The sequence below is a fragment of the Aythya fuligula genome, chromosome 10, assembly GCF_009819795.1.
Source record: "Aythya fuligula isolate bAytFul2 chromosome 10, bAytFul2.pri, whole genome shotgun sequence".
NCBI lineage: Eukaryota > Metazoa > Chordata > Aves > Anseriformes > Anatidae > Aythya > Aythya fuligula.
The window spans coordinates 15,908,890-15,933,065 of record NC_045568.1 but is presented as its reverse complement, the minus strand read 5'-3'; the positions used below and the strand labels follow the sequence as shown (position 1 = coordinate 15,933,065).

The following is a 24,176-nucleotide window of genomic DNA, read 5'->3' as shown; positions in this document are numbered from 1 at the left end:
GTGGTGAGGAGAGCTGGGCACCTTCGGGGTGCTTCAGGCCTCTGAGCGACTGCCTGACTCCGCTGATCTCAGAAGAAACCAGAGGAGCCGAGTCCTGGAGCTGTGCACGGCACCTCTGCGCTGTCCCGAAGGTGGAGCTGTGCAAGAGCAAGCAGTTTTTCTGGTGTAGACAACAGTGGATGTACAGACAGATGTGCAGTAATGTCTTTCACTTCCACACTCGTTTTCTGTTGCATCTCTCTCTGTCCCAGTCTGCCCTCGCAGCCCAGCACTAACTGTGCTTGCTCTTGTCCCTCAGATGATTTCCCCAAGCCTCAGATCATCATCCAGCCCGAGACAACGGTGGCAGTCCTCGGCAAGGACATCCGCTTCACTTGCTCGGCTGCCAGCAGCAGCAGCTCCCCCATGATGTTTGCATGGAAGAAGGACAACGAGATGCTGCACAACGCCGAGATTGAGAACTTTGCCCACGTGCGGGCGAAGGACGGGGAGGTGATGGAGTACACCACCATCCTGCACCTCCGCCACGTCACCTTCGCCCACGAAGGCCGCTACCAGTGCATCATCACCAACCACTTCGGCTCCACCTACTCCAGCAAGGCCCGGCTCACTGTTAATGGTGAGTAGAAAGCTGCTTTCTGGTTCCTGCCCTCGCCCTGAGGTGGTTCAGTTCTCCGGGGCCCGCTTTTGGCTGGCTGTAACCCTCAGTTACTCCTGAGGGCCCATTCCTGCTGGTGAGAAGCTCCCAGCTGGTTCACACCAGCTGCTTGCATCGCTGGGTGCTGAGAAATGCTGTGTGAGGTGCACGTGCCGGGCTTGTGACGGCTGCCATGCAGCCAGGCACTTCTGCACACTCTCAGTGGCGTTACTCACCTGTCTGTGGCTGTTCCAGAAGAGTCTTTGCCCATGGGAATGAAAAAGGATAGAAATAAGAGCGATGATAGTGATTGAAAGCTCTCTGTAGGAGGGATAGTGGGGTTTGGTTCAGGTTAATTACAGAAGAAAAGCAGTTCTGATCCCAGCTCTAACGATGCTGTGTGGGGGCACCTCGGCCAGGTACGTGCTGTAGAAATGTGGGGTTAGCCCTCAGCAGCTGAGGTGTCTACAAGCCACCCGCATCCATGTCCTGCCTGGGAAGCAAAGCAGTTTGAACTGCCTGGAAGACGGCGCATTCCCCAGGGAGCTGCTCACCTCTCTTCTTGTTTTTCTCCCCCCAGTGCTGCCCTCCTTTATCAAAACTCCCCACGACATCACCAGCCGGACAGGGACGACGGCGCGGCTGGAGTGTGCGGCTGAAGGAGACCCCACCCCGCAGATTGCCTGGCAGAAAGATGGGGGCACCGACTTCCCCGCCGCCCGGGAGCGCCGCATGCACGTCATGCCCGACGATGACGTCTTCTTTATCACCGATGTGAAGATCGAAGACATGGGCGTCTACAGCTGCACAGCTCAGAACCCCGCGGGGTCTGTGCTGGCCAACGCCACCCTGACTGTCCTGGGTAAGATGCCTTAGTGCCCCTGAGGGACCAAGTGGGAACGGGAAGGGATTGCAGTCCAGGCTCTCTGGCAGTTGCAGGCACAGAAATGGGACAGAGGCGGTACTTACTCTGTGTTAATCTTATTTCATCCTTTTACACTGTAGTTAACTAATGAAAAATACCCACTAATTAAAAAAGGAGCTTTGAGTCACATTTCCTCTTGTGCCAGGGAAGCCCCTCTAACCACGCTATTTCCTGGCTGGGAAAATTACTTCAAGAGGAAATTGCACTCCTCCTCTCAGGCCCTACCAGATTATTCATGTGTCAGCCATTGCCCCTGATCCTGGGGCGTTTCTTTGCTGGGAAGACCAACGCCAGCTGGTTAAGAGAAGGCTTTGGTTGTGATTTGGTTGTGACCTGTCGTGGTGTGCTCCTGGGCCATGGCCACACAGCGCATTGCTGTGTATTTGTCTGCAGAAACACCAGTTGTGTTCAGTACTGTTAAAAGAAATTGTCCCACCACAATAATTAATTTTGGCATTTATTCCCTGCAGAGACACCGTCTTTGATCCACCCGCTGGAGGACCACGTGGTGTCTGTAGGTGAGACCGTGGCTCTCCAGTGCAAAGCCACGGGGAGCCCACCCCCGCGCATCACCTGGCTGAAAGGCGACCAGCCCCTGGTGGTGACGGAAAGGCATCACTTCACCTCGGGCAACCAGCTGCTCATCGTCAGGAACGTTATCCTGGAAGACGCAGGGAAATACACCTGTGAAATGTCCAACACCCTGGGGACGGAGCGCGCGCACAGCCACGTCAGCATCTTACAGTCCCTGGGCTGCCGGAAGGACCGCACCACGGTGGGCATCATCACCATCGCTGTGGTGTGCAGCATCGTGCTCACCTCCCTGGTCTGGGTCTGCATCATCTACCAAACCAGGAAGAAGAGCGAAGAGTACAGCGTCACCAACACAGGTACCTCGCCTCTCCTGCTGAGGCTTTCCTTAATCTTTTGTCTTGTCATGCTTCCCACTGAGGCCAGACTGGCATGTCGGGTAGCCACAATCACATTGGAAAAGCAATTGGCTTATCTCTGTGGTTCTCGTGGCTACCAAAGCTGGAACCAGCATTCGCTTGCTGCTGAACCATGCTTAGAGCTGTGTTTCTCGCCTTGGCTGGCTCTCCAGATTGGTCTTTTCTACTTGGAAGTGTATTTTTTTTTTCCCTTGCTTTGCTACTTTTGATGTTCCATGACCATAAATGCTAACTCTCGAGACAGTCTGGATTGCGCCCATGATGCTGGGAACCTGTCTTCTTGGGAATCTGTATTTTCAAAGGCTTTGTATTCAAATCATTGCAGAAATAGACTTGGAAGCTGGAAAACCCTTTTCCATGTTGCCTGTAAGAGCTGTTGTAACCCTACTGATGAGGGGCATCCCTCACTTTTTGGGCAAAGAAGCGGTGTTTACTGCTTCCTGCTGAGCCTGAAAGGGGATCATTTGGTGCAGTAAAAGTAAACGGTGCAGTGAAGAAAACCTCTCCTGCCCTCAACTTTATACAGCTTCTGTACAGAAGTATGGCAGAACCAGCTTAGAGTTCCCGTTCCCTTCTTGGCTTTGCAGCTTTGCTGTGTTACTGCTAGCTTTAGATGTAGCATGACACGGTGTTCTGGAGACATGAGCTAGGTAGGAGGTATTGGGTACCATGTGGCTGGTGCAATGTGTTAGTGGGATTTTCTCTTCCCTTTTATTCAGTCCTGGTGTATTTGAGTTTCATTTGGTGTTTGTATGACAGAGGTGTATGGCATTTTGGTGTTTGTATGACTGAAATCGCCTGATAAGAAGTGGGGAAAGCCCAGGGTAGCTAAGGGGGGGCTCAGACGGCCTGCTTAAGTGAATCAAAATGCCCGCTCCCCAGAAGTCTGTTGCTTATGACTTTGCCTCATTTGATTCAAGTCCTCAGTCTCCCATTCTGAATTTCTGGGGATAAGGATTTGCATGTTCTGAAGAGGCAGCTCCCCTGCAACCTACCTCGTACTGACTATGCCAAATGCAAACGTCCAGAATGGCTTAGCAGCGCTAAACCTCCCAGCTTTGGGCTTTGAAAAGGCAGGAGCAGGGACTCTGAGGGGCATGGGGTATTTTGGCAGCTCAACTCTAATTCATTGCACTTAGGGAAAACAGCATGGTCCTAAATAATAATAATTTGGTCCCAAATTCCTCTTGCATATGTGCTTTTAGATGCAGTGAAAGCAGAAGCCTTTACATCCTACTAGGAATTCATATTTCTCTACTCCCATTGCTCTAGATGAGACTATTGTGCCTCCAGACGTGCCGAGCTACTTGTCTTCACAAGGGACTCTTTCTGACAGGCAGGAAGCGGTCGTCAGAGTAGATAACCAACAGCCTAACGGGCATGTAGACAGCAATGGTGAGAACCAGTTTAATTATTTCTTCTGTAATGCTGTATCTGAATTTGATATGAGGAGGGAAAAATCACAGTACAAAGTACTTAGTGCTTGTTACGAGTTATCTGAAAGATCTTCACCGTGTAATTCTCCAGCTACTGCACTTATGCAAAACAAGGATCTGTCTTTGGCTTTACAAAGCCACCCTCTCCCAGTAATAGCTGCATTTATGCATGGAGACTGCTTCAGAAACTGCTCAGTCAGGCCCTAAGGAGTACCTTTTTGCTAATTTTGGATTAGTTCTTTGGCACCAGAGCTACCCCTGGTTAAGCTCTAGTAGAGAACCCATTAGCATTGCCTGTCCCTGCCTTCGGGCTTAGAAATTAATGCTGGGATGTTACAGTATTTAAACACAGTACATTAGGGAGGAAAAGGTAAGTGTTCTGAACTAAGATTCTCCTATGATTATGCAGCATTTATTCTGTTAAACGTTAACTTAAACTTATCTATTACCTCCATTGCTATTTTTCTCCCTTTTGGAGTTTTTATGTTAGAAATGAGGCTAACAGCCATTCGGCTGAGTGCAGATGGTTGTAATCCTAAGCCAGATGGTTCATTTGTTGCAGGTATGTGTCAGACTGATGCTGGAAGGTGTCCAGATGTTGAAGCTCCCACTGTAGGCTGCAGACAGCCAAAGCTATGTATCGGCTATAATAAAGACACTTGGAAAACTGAAGACATGGCTGATGGAATGCTTGTTCCAGATAAGACAGGTACAAAACCCATTAATCTGGAAAGGTATTTCATGTTTGTACAGATCAGAAAGCCCTCCAAGTCAGACAGCATTAAGACAAGAAATTGTTACCTTCAGAAGAAAAAAAAAAAAAGCCCAGAATGATTCTCAGGTGCGAGTACACTAAATTTACTTTCTCCTGCTTGCTTTGATCCTCTATCAAACTTGGATAGTTTGAATTTGAGGAACCATCAGAAAGAGGCAGACTAAAGCTCATGATAGCCATGGCTTGCAGCTGGCTGATGGGTATTTTGATTTGAGCTAGTCCTGAAAGCACTTTCAAACTGAAGGTGTTAAAATTTTTCATGACCTTTAAAGGGGCTGCCAACTTCAAAGCTCAGCGTTTTTTAAAAAAAAATTTCAAAATTTAAATGTTGGTTTGGGCACTCCACCTGATTATCTTCTCTTTGCCAATTTCTTGGTTCTATTTTTAGGATGAGTTTTGTGTTCTTGTGCTGTATTGTAGTATCCACAGAAAAACAGCCAGTGAAACACATTTTCTCTCCAGGAGAAACTGTGAAGTTGAATAATGGAAAGCTGTCAAGTGCACTAAGAAAGTTAACTTTCAAACCTTAGAAGCTCCTTTCATCTTGCTGCTTTGAATTCTGCTCATCTGTTATTCCCACTAGCAGTAATAAAGCATCTTGAGATAACAATACGTTTTGACAGTGATCCCTGTAAAGCAGCAGCACAGAAATAAGAAAGGTAACTTGGTATTATAAAACACTTATAGAAAAGTTTCACTTTCTAATTCTGCCTTGACTAGAAAGTTTACAAAAGAGATAAGCACGTAATTATTTAAAAAAGTCATCACCTCTTAGGAATTAAACCAACCAAACAAAAGCTGCCAAATAAACACATTAATTGGAACTACTTTTTGTGATAGGACAGCTACCGAGTTCCGAAAACCACAAGTATTTACTAGCCCTGTATAAAACCCGAGATGTGTCCATATTATTTAGTGAGAGATTCCCACACTGCTGAGGGACAGATGAGCTAAACAGAGTTGCCTTTTCCTTCCGCAATTTGTGTGCTCCGGTGCTGACACATTCCAGCTGGCTGACCCCCGTTTGTTGCTGTTCTCCCTTCCTCCCGCACAGGCTACGGCCTGCCAGTCGTGTGCGCGGACTGCAGCGGCAGCACGGACAGCATGAACGTCCACATTTACCCCAGGGAGCCGGAGTACTACTCCGAAGGCCTTAAGACTCTGGATAACACCTACCACAACGCACTGAGCAGCAAGGAGCGGAGCAGGAAGAGGGCTGCAGGCACCGGCCTTCTCCACCCGCAGCAGTGCAATGGGATCGCCAGCGGCAGGAGGACGGAAACGGACGGGACCCTCTACCCCAGCAACCACGACAGGATAGGGCCCGGGAGCACAACCAGCCCGCTGCTAGCAGACAAACACGGTACGTCGCTCCCCTGGGATGTCTTCCTCTCCCCAGCTGTTCCACAGCATCACTGGGGTTACATCAGAGCAGTGTTTTTTAACTTCTATCAGCTTCTTAAACTTGGCTCGAGAGTACGAATGACAGTGGCAGGGTTGGTTTTATGAGGCGCACTGTCAGGCCGAGCCAGCTGGCTCCAACCACCAGCTAACCACACTGGTTCTTTCCTTTTCCGCAGGCTCTTCACAATCAGTAGCAAAGCCTTCAGAGCTTAACAACCTGAATTTGGTGAGAGCTTCACCATCAGGAGGGTCACTAAAGCAACTGAACGTGCTTCCTGAAGCTTCCCCAACACTACTGGATTTGCAGAGCGAAGCAGAAGTGAAACAGGCTCTCCTGTCCAACGGCTACGCACCCACGGCGTGCGACTCCATTCCTGAGTTCAAGCCACCAAACAGATCGATAGACTGAGAGGACAGACTGCCATGTGCAAATTAACAAACACGCTATTATTATTATTATTATTTTTTGCACAGAGTATATAGGCTACTTACTTCTACCTCAAATCCTGAACTGATGACCTGTCAAAGGCAACACAGCTGAGGTATGAGAAACAAGCTTGTATGGGGAACAAACTCCTGTTCGAGCGTCATCTGTCTGTACATAGTTTAAAACTTCCCTGAGAAGTATGAAGCGTTCAAAAGTTGACTTGCATATGAAGCACATAAATGCAAGGGATTATTGTGTAAAGAGAAAAGTATTTGATACAATTGTACATAAGAGTTTTCATATATAAATATATATATATAAATATATATATATATATCTTTTACAGAGGCTATTTTAATCTTTAGTGCATGGAAAACTGAGTGAAATTTTACAATTTTGGCAATATTGTTTTCAGTATCAGGTTGCTGTTAAACTTTGTGAGAGAAATAATTCTGGTGCCTTAAACGCATAAGCAGAACTTTAAAAAGCCAGACTGTTCCAAAGGGATTGTCCTCTTTTCAATGGAAGTTCCTTTAAATCAAGGATCAATTGGGTTACTTAGCACAAATTTCCTTCCCCTTTGAAATTTATTGCACTTAACACATTTAAACAGAGATCTGCAACTGTTTCAAATGAAGTTTATATGAAAAAAAAAAACAAGCAGTGAGAAATTACATAGCAACCTGATTTTCTCCTGTTTGTGGAAGAACTTAAATTCCCTTAGTTTTCAAAATTGCAGAAAAATTAGTATTTGAACTGTGACTGCGCTACATTAGAGTGGACCACACAAGCAGCACTAAATAATTCAGCAACAGGGCAGAGCCCCAGAACTACCCAGCTATCATGGCTGGTGAACAGCCATTACCAAAATAAATAATTCATGCAGTAAACTGTAGGGTGGTCCCAGACACTGCACCCTGCAAAAGCCTCCTAGCAGAGGGCATTATCTGCCCACACGTGCTCTTATTGCTCACCTACAGAGCCCAGTGCAGACATTTCCCCCCGGACGGATGCAGCTTCACCTGTACAAGGTGCGTTTGGGAGCCGGCCTGGCCCTGTGAAGCAGAAGGAACAACCTTGGCCAGTACGATGCATTTGCTACCCAAGAAAAACACATCTATTCTGGAGGGAGTTTGAACCCGTGCAGCTGTTTTGACAACAAAACCTAGGCCAACAGCTGTACCAAGAATTCATACAATGCTTTTACCTTTTTTTTCTACAACCCAGCATTAGGCTTTCTTGTTTGACACCATTACCCTGCGCTGCAGCCAGACTCTTGATGTGAACGTACCCGCCTCAAATGAATTACGGTGCTCCGTGCAGCAATGCTAAGCAATGCAGAAATACCCTCACTTAGAAGGGAAACTGTATTTAGGGTTGAAAGTACTTGTTTAAATGGAAATGTCTCAAATGTTTTGGGGGTCTTTTAAGTTCATCCATGAACGGGGGAAAAAGAAAAACCTACGTTGGTGAAACAGATCTTTGTCACGTCTAACTTCACTACAAAGCTTTTTATTCCTGGAAAGGCTGCTTTCTGTTGGTACCTGTGGATGGAGGACTCCCTTCCAGCTATTTGTAATTTGAGTTCTGCTAATACGCGGTTGCTAACCCTGGTGATGACTACTTTGGGGAAAGGTTTTTTGGGGAGTTGTTACTTTTTTCCTTAGGAGCAACACAAATGCCAGTCCCACTGAAGCAGAGTCTAGTGGAAATCCACCTTTGTTAGGGCTGTGGCTCAAAACAAGCGCTAGAAATAGGGGCAGAAATGCTGCATTTGGGGTTCAGATTCATTACTTCTGGATCTGCCTGAGCCCTACCACACCAAGAAGCTGCACGCTGCCCTGCACCAGCACAGCACCCATTCGTTTTAAGCTGTTCGTGCCCAACCTTAGCTCAAGAAGCCACCACCTCCCTTCAGGGAAGGACCTCTCTGCCTTTTGCCTAGCAGCTGGGGGCAGTCTGGCCCCAAGCTATCCCCCCGAGCCCCCCATTAGTGAAGCAAGGCGTAATTGAGCCACGTACCTGTCTGTACCAGTCCTGACCATTGACGCATTTGCACTTTGAGACAGGTGGCTAGCGATGTTGAGTGCCAAGCCTACTCCAAGCAAAGGAAGAGGACGTTAGACAATTATAAACCGAGCGCATTTTTCCCTTTAGTCAAGGGCTAAAAGAATCAACTGACAGGGAAAACAGTGGGACCGGGAAGAGGGGAAAAGACCGACCCAACTGCCTCCTTGGGCTGGCGACGCGTCATCACCACTGCAGACACTAAGCATATTTGCCACGTTAACATTTGCAAATGATGTTTCTAAATAAAGTTAACTGCCTAACGTTATGACTTCCACTAAATATGTGAATTTGCTGCTTCTAAGAGGCAATGTGAAAGAGGAAGTATTACTTTTGTGTACAAAGTTATTTATTTATTAGAAAATTTGGTACAATGTTGTACATTGACAAACATGTAAGATATTGAAGTGTCTAACAAATGGCATTGAAGTGTCTTTAATAAAGGTTCATTTATAATATTACAGCTTTTTTGTTGAGTGAGCTTTTGGGAGTTTCAGTTGAAAATTAAATAAAATTCTAATCCATTGCTACACTCTTTTCTGTCTTTCTCTAATGAAAATGCAGAGTAACTGCCAGAATATCCGCTTGTGAAATTAGATCCCCAAATTTAACATCAGATACTGCGGATCAGCGTGAGATTCTGGCAGTCGGGCTTGTGGATGGGGTGGAATTTGGGGGCTGCATTGAAAGATACAATAAAGAACTCATACGAAATGCACTTCTAAGATATCAACTGCGTAAGTATCTGGCAAGTACCCTTCTCCTGGCACCGAGAGCAGAACAGATGGGGGTGGGTTAGTGTGTAAAAAAAACAGGGCCAGGACAACCCCAGAGTCAGCTGCAGTTTTGAACACCTCTGGCTTGCTCAAATCCAAACCCCACCCTCTACAGAAATTCCAGAGGCAGCTTTGGAGATAAGCATGAATTTTTGCTCTAGCAAAAATCTCAACTCAATTTCTGTATATTATTTACAAAATAACGTATTTCCTTCTCCAAATTCTAACCCTGAATATAACGCAGCTTTTCTGAGACTATGCTAAATCCCTTAACACATTAAAGTACTTTAAAATGGAAAAGCAAGAGCCTTTAAGAAGCTAGTGCCTTGAGCTTCAAGTTTTCTTATCCACATTGTCTCAGTAACAAAATAAAATGAATTTTTCAAGTTTCAGTAAACTTGAAATAACTGCCAAAACGTGGCTAAACCTCAAGGCAAACAGACAGGATGGGAAAAGAAAACAAACACCGAGGAGCATTTGCCAAGTTTCCCCCTAGTCCCATCACCAAAGGTGCCATTTGCAGCAGGCTCAGCCAGCTGCGTGCACACCAGCCCCTCGCCACCACTCGCCTGGTGTTGTGCCGGGGAGCAGAGCCAGTCCGTCAGCGCGAGGGACGAGGGAGCAGCGTGGGGGCTGCTGGAAATGCTGCACAGGTCAGCAAGGCCAGCCTGGGTATGGCACCTGGTTTTGGCAGCACAGCTGGAAGGCGTTGGGGCTCGCTCAGGTGGCAGCACCACTTTGTGTGGCAAGAGGCGCGTGTCCAGGTGGGATCCGAGCCTTGCCTCACCTGCTGAGCGTTCAACCTTGGCAAACTAAAGCAGGAGCACACGCTGATTCGCAGGAGCACACGCTGATTTGCACGGCCATTATTAAATTACAACAGACAAACCACCTTAATACAACAGCATTGCAACAGTCTCCCCCCACCCCATGCACTGTTGTTTGCCAAAACTTTGGCTTTTTTTTTTTTTTTTTTTAAGTGGTGATGACAAAACTGGTTATGTAAATATTAAGTAACAACAACAACAACCCAGTATTTGGACCCGAGGACTACGAGGCGTGATTACTTTCAGCTCAAGTAATTAAACAGCCCAACTGCAGCTCTAGCCCCCTCAGCTGCTTGAAGAGCTTTAACAGAAAATATGAGTTCGCTTTTAAGACTAGGTAATAAATCTCTCCCCCACCCCCTATGCCCCTAAAATCGGGCCTGCTCTACATAAAGCTTCATAAAAGACACAGCCGTGGACGTGCTGTGCTGTGCCAGGGCAACTGGGAGACGCAACCAGCCAAGATCGGACTGGGTTGAAATTCCCCATTTTAATTGAAGCTAATTTGTAAGAATTACGGCCTTTGTTCCGCACATTTGACTCATCTGCCAATTATTTTGTAAGTTTTGGACTCCTCAAAGCCTGATTGCTGTGTCAGGGGATGACAGGGCAATAAAACACTGCCCAATGCTCTGGGCTGAGGCTCTGCCCATGCCCCTGCCCCCATTTTCCACTGGCCCCAGACTCCCTACACCTGGGCGGCTTCCCAGTGAGGAGCACACCCTAAGGTGAAGTTACAGCACCCCAGGTTGCTCATTTTTTCCCCATGTTCTGGTGATCATTTTAACCCGGTAATTTCACCACCCGTTCACCAAGCTTGTCCCAGCACCAGCCTGGCCCCACAGCTCCTCCTTCCCAACAGGAGAGCAGCACCAGAGGTTCCCTCTGCTTGCCAGCAGCCCCCTGAGCCCTTTGGGTCTGTCCGTATTTCGGCAGGAGAACTTGTGTGCTCTCCCTGCCCCTGCCCTGCCTTCCCGGCCTCCCTCCTGGGTTTTACCATTTCCAAACTCCTGCTCCTTCAGCTGCTGAGGGAGGAAGACCTAAAAAAGGCCCAACCGCACGTCTTTGCAGAGGCACAGCTGTAAAATAATCCAACCCCAGGCTTTTACTGGAGAAATGTGAGTCTAATTAATAAAGCTGCACTGGTGACCAGGCAGGAATGCTTGCTGTGCACCTGTAGGTATAAACAGGAATATAAACTTTCACAAATATGGCTCAAATCAGAAACAAATGGATTATTGTCTTTTACAAAGAGCCCTCCCAACCCGGAATACTTTCAGTGCTGTAGGAGGGCAGCAGGCCGTAACTCTATCGGCCCCTTCCACCAGCAGTAAAACCCTCCCCGCGTTACGAGGCAGGTGCCACCAAATTATGAAAACTTGCTTTATTTCAGCCTCCCCGTGATCCGGAGGTTTGCAGAACACTTCCCCTGCAGGAGTTCTCCCAACGCCTTTCTCAGGCACCGTAATTAGCTGTTTACCCCCCAAACATCACTTTTTTTTGGCACGACTCTCCCGATGACTTCACTCACTTTCCGTGCAGGAAAATTTCACGTTTGGGAAATGGGATTATTTGAGGATTTACTTTTCTCTAACAGCGAGAGCGGCGCTCGGGCTGCTCGGCAGCTGCTGCGGGCACGGCAAGGAGGTGGCAGGAGAGGAAGGGCTGCGCTCACGGCCGGGCTCCTCTGGCTCTTCGTAGGACAGAGGCAGGAGCTGGGTCAGAGCAGCAGCTCGCGCGTCTTCTCGTAGGTCCCCAGGAAGATGAACCCTCCCAGGCTGATGGCTGCCATCCGCGGGACAACACCTGCAAACAAGCTGAAGGCAAAGGAAAGGCGGCTTCAGGGTGAGTGGCTGCTGTGTGGCTGCCTGCAGGGGCTTCAGAAAACAAAGCCAAGAGAAACTGTCTCAGATAAGAAGTGCCCCGTGCCCACATCCAGCCTCGGCAGAGGTGCGCAGAGGGCAGGACCTGCTCTCTCTGCCAGGAGATACCCCACCACAGACCCAGCACCACAGCCAATCCCCAAAAACACACAGCATGATCAGCCACAATGGGTTTTAGGTGCCTGATCCTAACAGCTCTTGGAAGTTAACAGGAAACTGATGCAAAGCCCATTACCCTACACATCTAAGCTCGCAGTTGGTCTAATAACTCCAGGACAGCCCGGCGTATCCTCCCCGAGGATTACAGGCTTCATTACAGGCTTCCTTCGTTGCGAGCAAGGATTAAACACCAGGCTCGGACCTATTTGGCTTCCTCTGCCGACCGAGCGCCCGCACCGCGGGAGGCCTCATGCAGCGAGCTCCGGCTGAGCTGCACGGGGATGCTGCTGCCCTGGGCTCTGCCACCGAGCCCCCACTGCTCCTGCCCACCTCAGGGCCTCGTGCTGTGCCCTCGTGCCATGCCCTGGGAGAAAAAGCGTGCCCCGAGCAGCCGGGGTGCTCAGCAGCTCTCGCTGCGCTGCTCAGGGCGAGCCGTGCCTGCAGGAACTCCGCTTTCCGCTGTAATGAGCTTCGCTCAGGAGCCTGGAGCACCCGGGCAGATGGAAACATTTTATGGCTTTACTAGACAGCAATTGGGTCTATTACCATAATGACAGCTTTAAACCAGAGTAATTTGTACAAGGCATGTACGGACAGAGCGCTGGTGGGGTAAATCCTCTGGTGCAGCACCCCTGCGTCAGGCAGCCCCAGCGCAGGAGCAGCATCGCCAGAGCTGCACGTTCAAGACCAAACAGGGGCAGATAACTGAGTTACCCGGGAGCTGCAGCCCTGGCAGCACCCACTGCTGGCCATCACCCCCGGGATCCCTGGCCCTGCTCCATTTCCTTACCTGCCCCCACGAATCTGTCCCCCGCAGCCCCTCTGCTGCAAGCCTGACCCAAACCAGACCCCTCCGGGCCACACCAGCCCCATCACCTGATGAATTTTTTTCTATTTTTTTTCCCGCTGGCCCCTTGCACGAAAAGCAGTCGGAAAAGCTGCAACCTGCAGTGGTGGGAGGGCTCCATCACCCTGCTGGTGAGAGCGAAGAGCCACACGGATCCGTCCACCTCATCCCTGCTCCGTGTCCTGCAGGCTGTCCCGGCACAGAGCGGGCCTCGCGGCGTGAAGCAGGGGGATTTACTAGGTGCAAAACAGGAAGCCGAGCCCCGCGCTCTGGTTTTAATAAGGTGGCAATAAGCAATGCATCTTTCTGCCCCTAGAATTCCTCCTCTTCAAATACTAGATTTATTAGAGACGCCGTAAATCAAATCGTGTTGCAACTAGCCAAAAAAGCCTGACATTTTTATTGTTTTTGATTAATAGATTTATAATTGGCAGCAGGCATGGCAGTCTCAGCGTTTATTTTTCCCAAGACTTTCTTCCTTTTCCTTGTAGCTGACGCAGCTTGGCCTACTTTACGTTTTCCTTCTCCAGATCACTTATTGTTTTGATTTCGATTGCGTTGCCTTCCCTTTGGTCCCAGGCCCCGGGTACTATCTTTAGGCAGAGTTTAATTTGGGGCCGTTTAGAAAAGGGCACTGCTGAAACACCCTGAAAGGAACCCAAACATGCATTTTCTGCCCTCTACTTCCCCAGCCGACCCCCTGCCTGTTTATGCCCTTTGGTGCTCGACTTCCAGCGGTAGCACAAGCGGCCTCGCTTCTCTCAGCCCCCCTGAAACCAAGTCCTGGAGCCCACCAGGAGGACCTGAAGCTCGTCCAGAGACGGGGCACCTCGAGGAGCAAACCCGAGAGCCCAGCTCTCCATGCGGGCTGCTGGGGGCACGCAGCTGGACGGCTTCCTGCACTGAGTGTCCAGAACTTCCTGCAATTTGTTTTGAATTACTTCCCACATGTGGAGAAAGAGGGCTGAACTTTTATTAGCCGTGGGAGCAGAGATCAGATGTGAGGAGAAAGCCCTCTCCCACCACGCCAGACTGTACGCGCTGCTTCCAGCAGCAGTTCACAAACATCACAGCAGCACCCCGAGAGCATCGGCCACACCAAGAGGATGAAAAGCCTTTAAAAATGACAGGGAAAAGCACCAAGGAAGGGTTCCAAAACCCTTCATTTCTCTTCCAGCCCCAGGGCAGGTGGGACACGGGCCCCACCAAAGGAAGCACAACCACACCTCGTGGACTGGAGGAGCCTGAGCTGGCTGCAGTGAAGGTGTCACGCTGTGTGTGCTCCCTGCGAGAGGCCAACAGGCACCCTGACTTGCACTCTAAGAGGGCAGGGGAACAGAAACGAAGCAGGTGCCTGTAAAACCTAATAATAATTTATAAGCCCCTGACACCTTCTTCAAAAGCTCTCAAAATGTTCTACAAACACTTGAAAAGGATTTATTTTTTTTTCACGACACTGCTCCAAGGTCAGGAGAGTGATTCTCATTCTCAGAATTGAGTAAAGCAGGGCAGGTGAGAGATTGGATCAGCATCACCCCAACTTCTCATACTAGTCAGCAGAAACCCAGACCAACATTTCTACACGCCAGTGACCGCAGGAAAGCAGCTGGAAAGCTGCTCTGGGGCTGCTCAGATTGATTCTTTGAGCTCGAGCTGAAAGAGATGTGTCCAGCCTCCCTGCAGCTCCTGTCCCTGCAGGAGGCACTTCTGGTGCTGAGCTACTGCCCGGCCAGGCTGGGAGTGCTCCTGGCGTACAGCCCCACATTGCTGTGCACAACACACGTGTTGATGGAGGTAAGTCCATCACGGGTTATTGAACACAAAGCCACCTTCGCCTCAGAAGTCTGGAGCTAGCCTTAGAGGCTCTACCAGGGAAATATAAAAAAATAACACCATTTCTGTGCTCCTCCATGGACACTGCTCCCAGCTGCTGCTAAAGAGAGGATACCGGACCGGAGAGACCTCAGCCTGACCCAGCACAGTTTGTGCCTACCTGAGGGGTGCTCCCTGGCCCTGAGTTAAAAATCTTTCCTGTGTGACATCGTTTAAATACAAGCAGACTGCCCCATCCTCTCCCTCCCCTCCCCACAGGCAGAGAGACAAGCCCTGAGCTGTGCTGCTTCAGCGTGGCCTTACCCCGACAGTCCCTGTGTCCTCCAGATGCCTCCGAGGGCAGCCAGCACGTTCCCGCTAGCCGTGGCGGAACCAGCCTGCACCAAAAAACAGCAGAGTCTGAAAATTGTTGCCAGAGAGGTTTGGTTATTTACCGAGCTGTGTGTCCCTGCTTAGTGCCACCTTGCAGCAGCTACAGGGGTCCTAACGGTCTGGGTCTCCTGGCACAGGCTAAAGCTCACTGTCTCCAGCAATGAGGCAGAGGGCAGAAAGGGAAAAGTAGGCACAGAAGAACAAAATAACCACTCCAAGGTCACAGAGCGGGTTAATTACAGGACTGGGGCTCCAGTCTCCTCTGCACTACACTCTGCTCTACGTCCAGCAGCTGACTCTGGACTAAGACGTTAATAAAAACACACTCGAAAAGCACCAACAATTGACTTCACTACTCACTGACTTCAAACCCAAATGTTAGCAGCCTGGGATTAACTTAAAAAATACAAATTACAAGTAATGGTTAAAAAAACACGAGTGGTGTTTTGCATGGGGAAATTACCTTGGGTAAAAAACAGGACAAACACCAGGGCAATTACATTACATGTGTGATCTGGTTAGCGTGCAGTGACGAATAATAGATGCTGCTGGAATGGTCTCAGAACATCCCAAGGCACCATCACCCCCCTGCCAGTGCTGACCTGGTTGCTGAGGACAGCAGCAGACACAAACGAAACCCAGTTCTTAGAATTTTATCACTGATGCTGCCCAGAGGCAAAGAAGCTGCACCAGGTACAACGCCGGAGTCACAACACACCGAGGTGTGCACAGCTGTGTGTGACTCAGCTGACAGGGTACGTGTCATGGAGAATAAACAGCCCTTCACTGAAAGATGTGAGCCACAGGGTAAAAACCATCCTCACACACCCCAGGATGCCTGACCCCTGCCAACACAACGTCTCTTTTCAGGGCAGGGAAGGACGTTAGGAACATCCACCCACTGAGGGCTTTTAGCTGCGTGGCTGCTTAGCTCTGCTCTGGGTCAGTAAGAACGATGGGGATAGTAGATTTACTGGCAACTTAACTGCTTACTAAAGGTATTAGTCTTACAAGCAATTGTCCTTCTGCTTTGGCTGGCAGAACTAAGCCACCATGATCTCTGTGGTTTGAAATTTTCAGACAGAAAATCCAGTGCCGAGCTGTCCTCAAAAACCACACACACACAACCATTAACAAAACAACACAGGAACAAATTCCTGGTGGGATGTTTAACTTTGGGTGTCGTTGCGTAAAACCCTGGAAGCCTCGAGTCCAGCACAAGTGCAGGCCCTTCTCAGAGAGCTCCTTTGGGAAGGGAGCAGAAGAGGAATTCAAGGAAATTAACACAATTTCATTAATTCTGCGTGTGGTACCTGCTTGCATCTGTCTTAAAGGACAAGAGCTGAAGTCATTATTACTAGGTGCTGGATTTCTTTCTGCTACGACCATTCCCCTGGCATGTCTGCTGCTCTCCTCCACTCTTACCTTTGCCAACATAATTCTCGTCTTCGCTACGTCGAGAGGCGTGGTGACGGCAGCTGCAAATCCACCTGAGCAAACCAAAACACGAAACACAAGTGAGACATTGTTGGCTGAGTAGGAACGACACCCTCCCTGTAATTCCCATGGCTGTGGCCAACACTGCTGCGTTATTAATGCCTCCGGCACGTTTCCTAGGGGCAGAGTCCAGGTACATTTGGTGAAGGTGAGTGCAGCCCAGCCTGCTGTGCTCTGCCTGGAGAACTAAAGCCTGACCATTCAAATTTTAGAAAGAGTGAGCAAGGAAGATGCTCTGTGTCTGCAGCACTCATGCTGCAGGGCATTGCAGGCTGCAGGCAGAAGAGAGATCAGGTGTGAATGGCAGCTGTTAGACCTGGGATTCTGCCTCAAGGAAAATGAGACAAGGCACAGCTCTGGACAGAGCTCATCCCCAACGAAGATCAGCTGCATTTTGGAGAACAACAAGGTGAGTCTGCCCGCAGATCTCGGGAACTGTCAGGAGGCTGCTGCCACAAGTGCCATCTTCTCCTCAAAGGCATTTTTATTCTCTCTAATCACTCCCAAACGTCACCCTTGGAGCTCATTACTTTCACTCAGAGCAGCCAGCTCAGCTGTGGCTTTCTTCCCAAAAGCCAGAAATCTTAAGCTTATCCATGTGCATGTCTCACCCGCAAATGTGTGTGTCTATTTCTCCGTATTTTAACCCTGTGGGTACAGCTTGGCCTCTCATGCTACCTAGGGACCAGCTTTGCTGGTTTTTCTCCCAGGCTCTTATTCCCTTTGCCTTATTTCACCATCCTAAAATTAACTCTGAGCTGTCCCTCCTCTCTTCACAATATCCCAAGCAAGTAATTCATGTTGTGGCACAGACAAAGAGAAAGGAACTTAAAATGCTGGAGCAGCACAGTGGTAAGCAAAGAGAGAAAAGGGACAAAAGGAGGGAAGAAAAAGAGAGACTCGTTCTGAAATTTGTCTCGCTTGTTCCCTCCTATTTTTTTCCCCTGGAGCTTGGATAAACCCTGTATCTGCTGCAGCAGGGAACAAAGCGATTCCAAGGGCTGAAGCCTATAGCGTGCCCAGGGAATAAGCTAAAAATAATCTGTTTTTTTTGCTCCAAAAAAATTGTTCTACGGAATGTAGAAAAATTGATCCTTCTTTTCTTGGGACGGGAAGGGGGAAAGCATTTCTTCTAACATCTGTCAAGTAATGAAAAAAACCTCTCTTCCCCACCGGCTGGTGATTCTACCTGCATCTCTTTCTGTTACCTTGGCTGTAACACCTGAAAACCCTGCTTTATGTCAGATGGGGAGAGGCCAGCTGGCACCCCGGGGTGACTTCTGACAGCTCATTGAGGAACGTCCCAGGACAGCTCAGGGCACAGTGAGGCAGATGTGCAATCCCTTGGATCTCAAACAAGAGGAGCAGGGAAGCTCCTGAACCACCCAAGCCCAGCTTGGAGCAGCAGCTTCGGCTCCTGTAAGGTCAGCCCATCAGCTTCACCCTGCCGGAAGCTTTCTAGCAGTGATACCTCATGAAAAGGCAGAAAAAATGGGTTGTGTTTAAGAAACCAAAGCAGAAACTATGAGCAAGTTAAAGTAAATTCCAGCCCGTTCTTGGACCTCCTTTAAGGTCACGAATCTTTTCATTGTGAGCCAGTTTTTGACTAAATGACCCAAAGGCTTGGAGAGAACGATCGGGTTAGGAACTTGGTACTCATGTCAGCAAAGTATTTTTAGAGCAGTAAAAATAACCTCCATGGAAAAGAGTGGGGATTTACAAGTTTGGATGCAGACGTCCTTCCTTCGCCCGCAGCGAACCACGAGGCTGTTGGGCCTGTATCGGGCAGAGATCTCAAAGCATCGCTCGGCTGCGGAGGTGACAGCTAATTTCCCTTATCAGACCCTGTTAATTTTTTAGGCACTCACTCCTGAAGGTCTCTCATTAGCAGAAGCTTTGATCTTCATTGATGGAGTGATCAGAACAACCAATTCCTGCGGATACGACGTTCCCCAGCACTCGCAGCCCAACGCCTTCAGCAAGCCTGGTTGGTTTTCATTTTTCCCCAGCTAACATCTGGATGTCTCAGACTCTTTTGTTATTAACATCTCTATGTTTCTTTTTCCATCACTGGGAAGTATTTGGTACAGATTTACCAATCAATTTAGAAAGACAACAGCAACAATAAAATGCTTCATAAGCACAACAAGCAGCAGGATAGCAGCTAAATTAAATGCAAGTTTGCATATGCCTGACAAAAACACCAGATTAAAGCTGGCGTTTGTTGGGAACGACATTTCAGTGCAGGCAACAAGTCTGAAAAATTAATTTCCTCCAGTCTTAACCCTAAATGTCCAAAGTAATTTTAGAATGAGCTCTTCAATGCTACTGCATGGAGATCCCGGGACAGGCTGCAGTGCTAGCGCGTACTGTGCCGTCCCACCTGCCCTAGGTGGGAAATTCAGCATACAATCTGACGGCTTCCAAGCATCAAACTAATAAAACAAATCCAAACGAGTACAGCCAGAGTCTACTCAATCAAAACAGCAGCGCTGTGCACTGGCCTGTCCAATACTCAGTAGGGCCAAAAGATCTTTACCTGCCCTGTTACTGATTTAGCCTAGTCCTGCTGTCACCAAATTCTTCAAGAGTTGCCACACAAGGCTGGAGTCCGCTCAGCAAGCGGAAAAAAACAGGTGTCAAAGTATCAGGGGGACAGACACGGTCCAAACACATCCACCCTGATGCTCCCAATCATTCTCCCTCTGCAGAGCTGACAGAAAGGCACCTCCAGAGGCAGCCCGTGCCCAGGCGGGCGGACTGACTCACCTGCTCGCTCCTGGAGAAGGCTCCTTTTATGCCCTGCCCTAGGAGGATCTGTCGGTGGTTTGGGTTCAGCAAGTAGGCATAAAGATGGATTTGCACATGGGAAAAGGCTCTTGGCTTGTTAATACTCCTAGCAGAGTGACAAACTCCTCTGTTGGGAAAATAAAACTCCATGCTACTGGAAAATTCATTGCCTGTCTCCCAAGAAGTTACAAGGGATGCTGTATATTCACACATCTCAGCTGAACGGCCCCAAATTTACCAAGTGCAGGGTGTTAAACAGAAAATCCCCCTGCTAGTCACACTTTCCCACTGACCAGCTCTTGATGGAAGTGCTAGAGACAGACAGTCCCTGTGCTGAGGCCAAGCAAAGAGAGCAATTTCCCTAGATTTGGCAATAGGAACAAGGAGCCTTGGAGACTAAGATATTCCCCTAGGTTCCTGTTGGCATTTCCTTTTTAGCTGTCACATGCAAATCAAAATCGAGAAGCATCAGAACAGAATGAAATACTTCACTCGAGAACAATAAATAACCCGAGGTCCTAGCGGTAAGGTGGCTCCTGCTGAATTTCCTGCTACCACAGGGAAATGCCCCCCTGGCTCCTTGGGACACTCCGCAAGTAAAATCCTAAGAAGGGAGGAAGACAAGTTATTCTTCAGCTCCTGTATCTTTTTTTTTTTTGGTATCATTGCAATTTTTCCTCACCCTTTCTGAAGGGACCAAGGAACCCTTCTGGCCAGGCCTCACAGGTTTCTGTCACCTTGCTGGACCCCGGCACCCTCATCTGAACACCAGTCCTGTCCCGGAGGCCAGGCTTGTCTCAAGAGGTAGGAACTTGAGTCTGAGAATTAAAATGTATTTGTTTGAATCAGCCCACCTTGGGAGAATGAAAAAAAAATGCTGATTGAGTTGTATTATTGCCTGTCTTCATTGCTGATTTAGGATTAAATCCCAAATTCTCACATAACAGTGGTCTAACACGAACTACTCACTACCCCTCACAACACCTGACACTGACTGACTGCCTAATTAACTTTTTCAGAACTTTTTTCAAGACTTTACCTTTTTTTTTTTTTTTCCTAGAACTCTTCAATCAACTGTTTTTTATTTGAAGTTGCATTATATCGACATTAGGTCGATTTTAAGAAGCTGTTCCAGGTCCTTTATTCCTGCAGCACTGCCACCTGCCAAGGGCAGAGCAAAGTGACCCAAGAAAAACCAGCAGAGGTACCAAGAGGCAAGGCACTGCTCCTCCGGGGATTTAACCAGCTCCGGCTGAGAAGCCCCATCCAAGAAGGCACTGAAGGGGGATCTTGAGAACTGCTCAAAAATTTATCCAGAGCTATAAACAGGCTTTTAGACACGGCGTGTAATCTTGTCACAGCCAATTAGGTGAGAACAAAAGTGATGGGACGCCCTCCCTGTTAATGTGCAAAAAGCTCCCGTTCGTGCTTTATTATGCACTAGGCTTGCACCTCCAGTCCCTGGGACTTTTTCACCACAGGGCATAAATTATTAACAGCAAGCCACACTTTTTTTTTTAACACTAGGGAGAAAAAGGAGGTGTCTTTAGCAGGGACAGTTTTCAACCACATTAAATGGTGCTTTGATGAGCAGGAGCTGCTGGAAAGCCACCCGGAGGCCCCTTTGGGACAGCGTGCCCTGGCACAGAGCAGGGTTGGGTCGCAGTGGTCTAGCCAGGCAACCTGAGCCCCAGGATGGCTCGAGCATCAAGAGCAATGAGAGTGGGGACATGTTTCTCTCACCTGCCTCCTGCCTGCCAAATCCTGGGCTGGTACCCAAACAGCTCAGACACCAGGCAAGCTCTGGTTCCAAACCTCAGGCCTAAAATATACCACGGATCTACCCTTGGGTTCCTCCCCACTGCTCGCATACCTCCTTCTCTCACTCCCTGACTGCTCCAAACATCTCCTCCGGTTAAGACACCAAAGACGATGATAAAGCTGGACAAGGCCTCCAGGGATTAAATTATTAACAGATGAGACAGGGAGGGTTCCAGATCTCTGATATTTATGCTCGCGCCTATTAGGTTTCTATAAAAAGCCCACGGATCACATACATACATCTGACACATGTGTGCTCAACGAGGAGGAGTCGGGCCTCTGGCAGCACTTTGGCTGAAATCGCTGTTATTTCACAGGCGCTGGGGATGGAATTCAATATATTGTTACTCTTTGTTCTGTCCTCGCCAAATAATCAATTATGATTTAGCTAGGAACTAACCGACACACAGACACATGTATGTATGTGTGCGAGAGCCCTAAAGGGAAGCCAAACAGGACTTCTCTTTCAGTTTGTTTCAGCTTATTACCCTGCCCCTCAGGACCTCTAACATATTTTTAGAAAGTATTGAATTCAAGCAAAGAGCACAGGAGAAAAGCATGTCTGTGTGGTTTCTCCATCCCACTGCTACCATGGTGGCATTTGATAGCATCTCTGTTTAAAAGTTGTTTTTTTGGATAATCTTCTCCTTTTGAGGTTTATAACGTGATGATTTTAAATCATTCAGATGCACACACAGCCTGTTTTCTTCACTGAGTACTGCTGGCATTCTGATTTTTGTTTTGGGGTGGAAAAAAAAAGGATAAAGAGCTTGGTCTGGTTTCGCTTCCCTCATCCGAAGCTCCAGGTAGGTAGTTAATTGTTTTTAACTGTGGAAACCATTCCTCAGAAAGCAGGAAATTATTTTTCCACCTCCAACGCTCAGCAATGGAGCTGAATATTTTCGGTAAAACAGAATGGACACAGCGCTGGGTTAGATCAATACAGGTCCTGCCTGTTGTGTGTCTGCTGAGGGAGGGAACGGAGACCAAAAGGTAAGGTTCTGGTCCAGAAAACGTTTAATCTCATGAGCTTTGAAGCAGGCCCTCAAAGGACACACCAGAGAGGGAGTTTAAAATGCTCCTGGTGAAAAGGCAAGAATGGGGAAGGAGAGAACAAAGAAGGAAAACCAGGCTGGAGAAAGTGAAGCTGGAAGGATAGCCTACAGAATGTATCATCACCAGCTACATCACGAGCTACAAATCAGGACTGCAGGTCTGCACAGATTCCTGCTTTGGGAATTGAGCCTACAAAGTCAGGGCTGAGCATGAACCACCTGAGCACGAACCTGGAAGCCTCTGGGCTACTTCGGGACCTGGGGTCTCCTCGAGCACCCAGTGTCAGGGCTCCCCAAAGGCAGCGAAGTGCTTGTGCACGACTGCGCCCCTGGAAGCTCCCTCTGCAATATTCCTGCTGGAAAGCGAGCAGACGCTACCAACCATCCATCAAACAGCAGCAAGTTCAAGCACAACTGGTCAGAATCAAGACATACACAGGAGGAAACAGAGGCACCGGGCTAGGTTTCCAACTGAGGCACCAAATTGGACTTCAGGAAATTACTCCACAGGGCCTTGGGTAAATCAGATAACCTCTCCAGCTCTCTGAACGTGCCTGAACACAGTTTTTGTATCAATCTGACTGTAAAGAAATCAGCAGAACTAAATTAATGATCTCCTATCACACCTGCAGACATACAGATTGCATTTTAAAGCATTTTTAGCCTGATGGCTTGTTTTGTTTCCAAACAGAAATGAACGATCTGCTTCAACTCAAGTGCTCTGATTTTGCTTGCACTGATTTGACTAAGTCAGTGTAAAATCCAAAAGGAGACCAAAATTTAAGCAGAACAAAAACTCCCTTCATATCACATAAACATAGAAAACACAGCTGGACACACCACAGATCATCTAAAATATCCTCTCTGCCCCAAAGCAGAATCAACCCTACCTAAACCATTCCCAGGCTGCTTGCATGACTGATCTACTGAACGGAGTGCAGTTAGAGCCACAAATCCTCTCTCTGCTGTGTCGTTACACTGCCTATCAAAATGAAGCCTCAGCCTCTGCTGGAATCCTGTTGCTATTAATACTTCAATTCCCCTAACAGAGCTTATTTTTAAAAATTACATACGATGTAATGGCTCTGATTTTACAAGTCATCAAAGAACAAGCTTTGCTTTTGATAATCTCTATTTCAAGAAATGTTATAATTTCTGTTTAAGCAGGATTTATTTTTTCCACATATTCTGTTACTGGTTTGGAATCTCAAAATGTATTTTAGCTCCTTGGGGAGACGCTCTGGCTATCCATCTCTTAACTACTAATCTGTTTTCTCTGTTAAGACAGTTGAGTCTCTCCTCCCTTTAACTTGTCAGCTATACTGATGAGTCATTAATTGCCCCCCCAACTTTTTTTTTTTTTTTTTTGGAAAAAACTACAGTAGGCTCAAATCAAGCAAGAAGCCTACCGAAGAATTCAATTAACTTTTGGCTTGTTTGGTAATAAATAGTGCAGTATTGTGTTCTGCCACTCTTTATTCTTGCTGTAGTGTCTGGAGATTGCCCAGATGTTTCGTCCTCTGTTTTTTTGCTGTGGAAGGCTTTTGCCTCCAGGCTGTGCAGTGCTAGCCTCTGCTCTCCTGACTCTAGTTAATCTACATGGCTGTCAGAGCTGTCACATGAATGGTGAATCACGGCCTCTCGCTGCAATCACTTCAAGCCCTGGGGAGCTGCTCAGAGCAGACAGCTGCACAA

The 24,176-nt window shown here is 48.1% G+C and overlaps 2 protein-coding genes across 2 annotated transcripts in view; one reads left to right on the top strand and one right to left on the bottom strand.

The window, feature by feature from the left end:
- LRIG1 (leucine rich repeats and immunoglobulin like domains 1) overlaps positions 1-9,153 on the top strand; it is an 85,322-nt gene extending 76,169 nt beyond the window's left edge. Inside the window, exons 14-19 of the mRNA XM_032194273.1 lie at positions 299-619; positions 1,218-1,499; positions 2,033-2,452; positions 4,511-4,657; positions 5,778-6,086; positions 6,304-9,153. Of these exons, the coding sequence (XP_032050164.1) occupies positions 299-619; positions 1,218-1,499; positions 2,033-2,452; positions 4,511-4,657; positions 5,778-6,086; positions 6,304-6,536 (1,712 nt within the window). The 3' untranslated portion in view covers positions 6,537-9,153. The remainder of the gene's footprint in view (positions 1-298; positions 620-1,217; positions 1,500-2,032; positions 2,453-4,510; positions 4,658-5,777; positions 6,087-6,303) is intronic.
- SLC25A26 (solute carrier family 25 member 26) overlaps positions 9,130-24,176 on the bottom strand; it is an 85,110-nt gene continuing 70,063 nt past the window's right edge. The window contains exons 8-10 of the mRNA XM_032193851.1: positions 16,744-16,808; positions 15,250-15,323; positions 9,130-12,041 (exon numbers count right to left, since the gene is read on the bottom strand). Coding sequence (XP_032049742.1) covers positions 11,945-12,041; positions 15,250-15,323; positions 16,744-16,808 — 236 coding nt within the window. The 3' untranslated portion in view covers positions 9,130-11,944. The remainder of the gene's footprint in view (positions 12,042-15,249; positions 15,324-16,743; positions 16,809-24,176) is intronic.